General features: G+C 41.5%; 2 protein-coding genes across 2 annotated transcripts in view; one reads left to right on the top strand and one right to left on the bottom strand.

The window, feature by feature from the left end:
• LOC118768486 (putative uncharacterized protein DDB_G0282133) overlaps positions 1 to 5000 on the top strand; it is a 389663-nt gene that overhangs the window by 115170 nt on the left and 269493 nt on the right. The window lies entirely within an intron of this gene.
• The window catches only part of LOC115226294 (eIF-2-alpha kinase activator GCN1), a 156044-nt gene that overhangs the window by 70110 nt on the left and 80934 nt on the right, over positions 1 to 5000 (bottom strand). Inside the window, exon 26 of the mRNA XM_029797282.2 lies at positions 943 to 1135. Coding sequence (XP_029653142.1) covers positions 943 to 1135 — 193 coding nt within the window. The remainder of the gene's footprint in view (positions 1 to 942; positions 1136 to 5000) is intronic.

Below are 5000 nucleotides of genomic sequence, written 5' to 3'. Positions count from 1 at the left end.
TTCTATCGCCCCCCCCACCGTACATGTCTCTACGAGAGATCTAGAAATTTAGTATTTCCAAATTCAGATTTATAAATTAGATAATAGCTAAAGACCGAAATACAGTCACAGTCCTCTACAAAGGAGCTTTAGTAAAAAAAAAGATTAAAATTAACCGAACAACAGCCTGGAAAATTGGCAAGAAATTTCAAGAGCCTGGTTCCACTGCTGATCAACCTGGGTGTGGCCGAAAAAGACATGTGAAGACCCCCTCAGCATATCGAAAATACCAGAGAAACGATACAGCAAAATCCTGGTCATTCCCAGACCCCAGATGCACCGTCCAACCCATGCCAGCATGGAAAGCGGATGCTAAACGATGATGATGATGATGACACACACACATCAATACATACCCACAAACATAAACCTAGGTAAATAGACATAAGCTGGCTACCTGCATGGTTCTTGGTCTCAAGAATTTGTCTTATGAAGAAAGGCTGAAGACGCTCAACCTTTATTCTCTAGAAAAACGACGACGCCGTGGTCATCTCATTCTTGCTCACAACATCATAAGCGGAAAGTGTAACTTCTCAAAAGAGCTGTTCTTCATTCCTGCTCCAGAGCGTCGGCTGCGGGGTCATTCCGAAAAGCTCTATCTGCGACGATTTCATCTCAATCGAAGGAGAGGGGCTTTCTCCGTCCGGGTTGCGGATCTGTGGAATAAGCTGCCGGACGAGATGGTGAAGATGCCGACGACCGGTTCAAAGTCTCCCTTGACCACAAGTGGCCTGAACTCTTTACATGAACACCACCCTGTACATAACTCCATGTCCCCCTACATGGCCTTGCTTTTTGCTTTTGAGCCCAAAAATTAACTAATTAACTAACACACACATGTACCCAGGATGAGGCTCACACACAACAATTTCACAGCAACAAAAACAACAACTTTCAACTTACAAACAGCTTCTCTCCGTACTTGTCCAAAAGTTGGTGCATCATTGGTGCCACCTGTTTCTTGTGTAACTGCAGAACTGCTGCAACAGTTGATGCCGCAGCTTGACGTACACTTTCTTCAGGGTGGATGACATCTTCGATGAGGGTGGTCACCATCTTTGGAGGTGGATTCTGTATTTTCAGTTTTGTCTCTAACCTATGGTAAACAAACCAGACAAGACCATAAGACATCTTACAATTCATCTTCCCAACAGTCCACCCCAACTCCCAGCATAACTCGAACATATTCGCCCCCTAGCCCTGCCACTGTGTACCCTCCCTAGAGCCACCTTTTCCCTCATGCATTCTTAGTATACCTCCTCCTAATTCTCACCTGACATTTTACCTTTCTCCTCCCACAGCCTCCACCCTTATGTACTTCAGGCTTCATCCCTGATACTACACATCTCTCTCTCTCTCTCTCTGCATCTCACCCCAACATACTTCACAACATCTATGTTGACACCACCCGGACCCATTCCTACTTCCTCTTCAAACTCATATCCACCTTTGAACACACAATGCAACACTCAAAAAAGTACAAGAGATCTGTGCCCATTTTTATATGCCAAATGACATGGGAAACCCATTTCTGGCCTTCTTTTTGTTGAATTAGGCAGGGTTTCTACAGAATTGTCACTGTAGACCCTTTTTGTCATTATTATTAAATAAAATTCTCAACCGCATTGTAAAATTGGTTTCAACCCAGGGCTAGAGATTCAATGTGATTCAAAGCTTGTGTTTGATGTTATTTTTTATCTTTCAGATCTTGTTTGTTTTCAACAATGAGTGCAAGACAGTGCAAAAATGAGCCAAACAGATTCTCTTATATCTGTGGGGAATTGACTTTTGCTAAAGAAAAGCATAGTATTACACGCCATATCAAGAAAATATACAAGGCGTACTTCGATTGTTACTTAGGAGACCAGGATAAGTCATGGGCTCCTCTTGTGTGTCGCCTTACACGTGTGAAGACATTGAGTGCCTGGTATGCAGGAAAAAACGTTCACATGAAGTTTGGTGAGCCAATGATTTGGCGTGAGCAGAAAGATCACTCTAATGACTGCTATTTCTGTCACCATGACTTTACAGGCTGTACTACAGCAAAGAAAAAGAAACATATTGTTTACTCAAATTTGCAATCAGCAATGTGTCCAGTAGAGCACTCAGAAAATTTACCTGTGCCCAAATCTCCAAGTCAAGAAATGCAGAGTTCCGGCAATGCTGATGAACATTCCAGTGGTGAATGTGTGGAGTCCAATGATCCAGGAAGCGAGAATAAACCAATCCCATTTTCTCAAGAGACTCTAAATGACTTGTGCAGGGATCTCTATTTAACCAAAGAGAAAAGTGAGCTTCTGGCATCAAGGCTTCAAGAACGTAATCTTCTTGAGGAAGGATTGAAGATAACACTGTACAGAAAACGTACAGAGGATCTGCTTGCATTATTCCCCATGAAGGATGACTTTTGCTTTTGCAATGACATCACTGAACTTTTTGAGCAACTGGAAATACCATAGGATAAAACCAACTGGTGACTTTTCATAGATGCATCCAAGGACAGCATCAAAGCTGTTCTGCTACACAATGGTAACACTCAGCCTTCTGTTACCATAGCTTATAGCACAACCATGAAAGAATCATATGAAAATCTGAAAGCAATTCTAACAAGCATACAGTATGATGACCATACCTGGCATATTTGTGCAGATTTTAAGGTTGTGGCCATGCCTACTGGCCTTCAGCTTGGCTATACTAGATTTTGCTGCTTTCTGTGCTTATGGAATTCCAGAGCAAGAACTGAACATTATGTACGCAAGTATTGGCCGATCCAAAATGAAATTGAGCAAGGAAAACACAACATCGTGCACAAACCACTTGTGAAAAGTGATGGAATTTTTTTACCACCTTTGCATATTAAATTTGGTTTGTTTAAGCAATTTGTGAAAGCCTTGGACAAGGAATCCTCCACATTTGCATATCTTGCAGAAAAGTTCCCTTCACTGTGTCAAGCTAAAATTAAAGAAGGTTTCTTCACAGGTCCCAAAATTCGAAAAATTGTATTTGATGAAACCTTCATCATGCATCAGAAAAGAAAAGAGAAGCTTGCCTTTGAGTCATTCAAGAAAGTTTGCGATAACTTCCTGGGCAACCATCGTTCAGAGAACTATGTGCAAATTGTGAATGATCTGCTGAGTATCATGATATGGGATGTAACATGTCTCTAAAAGGTCATGTGCTTCACTCGCATTTGGAGTATTTTTGTGGAAAATCTTGGTGATGTGAGTGATGTACATGGCAAAAGATTCCATCAGGAGATTTCAGTGATGGAACGATGATTCAAAGGAAAATGGAACCCTGGCATGTTGGCAGACTACTGCTCGGGTATAAAAAAAGAAGATCGTACTCTGCACAAGATGCTTAGAAAGACAAAAGTTGTTTAAACTGACAGGTGTGTTTTTAATTCATAACCAACTAGCAGTATCGCCCGGCGTTGCTCGGGTTTGTAAGGGAGATAACTATATAAGCATTTTTAGAGATGTAAAGTATAATAGCCATCTCAATATGGCTAACCACAAAGGGGGGGGTGTTACTGTAGCTTTTTATGTTCTGAGATTTAATAATACATTTTTAGAGAGTTACTCCCCTTATATATGCCAAAAATGCATTAAAAAATGGGAAAAATTGATGGTAAATTTTTTTTAAAATCGTAGACTCATGTTAATACCCAGAAGGGCTCGATATGAATCACGACTATAAGATACCCGCTTCTGGTTAAACTGCACCGCAAAATGTGGGAGTAGTTAGGAATCTAAATCGTAGGAGACAGACACACAACCTCACTTTTATATATAAAGATATGTTTTGTTATACCAACTAAATTTTTGTTTTGGTTTTTGTAACTTTCAGTATTTGCAATGTTGTGTTCAATACGCAATATTATGCAGGATATTATAAAACATATGGTTCATGGTACAGGAAAACGGTGCCTAATCTGGAGAAATAAAGGTCAGAATCAGAATCAGGACAATTTTTTGACCCAGAAACAAGTCTTGTACTTTTTTGAACCTGAAATTTGTTGCACAGTGACATCTGACCACTCGTGTTGTCCTCAATCTCCATCTATCTGACACTAACCCCTCAGGAACCAACTCCCTCACCCCATACAACTTCTCATATTCACCTTCCTAAAACTCGAGGGTACACCCGGATGTACCTTAGCTACTGTCCCCGCTTCTTTTCCAACTGCCATCCTGTTCCCACCCTTCTTCACCTGGCACAGGGCCACTTCTCTCAATACTACTCCCCCATCTTTGTTGAGGAGGAGGGGGTTTCGTGTTGCAGGTTAGGAGCTGGTACCACATAAGAATCACCCAGCCGGCCCTGTTAACTTGGCTGGTGCTATGACAAGCCAAACCAGCCAGAGGAATCTAGCACAGTCTTCTATTTGCCAGTTCCTGCCAAACAGTTTGACCCACGTCAGGGAGGAAAATGGACATTAAATGAGGATGATGGCACACACACACACACACACATCTGCCCATATAAACAGCAAAGTTGACATGGTCCACAGGGAGTGCTCCTGAATCGTCAGGAATTTCCAGTCTAGAGACACTCCTATCCTTATCCTCTCCACCTTTGCCCATCCTCACCTTGAATACCAATGTCTTCTGCATTCTTCCTACACAAAACAAAATATTATAAAAACTGAAGACCCCCCCCCCCAATCAATCCCCAAAAATACACAACATGACAAGTCTTGATTATGGGGATCGCCTCAAGAAGCTCAAACTTCATTCCCCCCAACGTTGCTGTGAGAGCTATATCATTTGTATGATGTATAAAATATTCCAACAGCATCACCCAAATGATGTTGGAATCAACTTTAAAATCCACCCAAGGCTTTGTCCTGTTGTAACCCTTAATACCTGATTGTTATAACACCCACTCTGGTATAGCAGTATAGTTAGTAAGTAAAGACCCAACTATCTCTGACCGCCTACTTTGTACTCTCACCTTAT

This window comes from Octopus sinensis, linkage group LG30 (genome assembly GCF_006345805.1).
Source record: "Octopus sinensis linkage group LG30, ASM634580v1, whole genome shotgun sequence".
Taxonomy (NCBI): domain Eukaryota; kingdom Metazoa; phylum Mollusca; class Cephalopoda; order Octopoda; family Octopodidae; genus Octopus; species Octopus sinensis.
The sequence above is the reverse complement of the archived record's forward strand: the minus strand, read 5'-3'. Positions and strand labels throughout refer to the sequence as shown.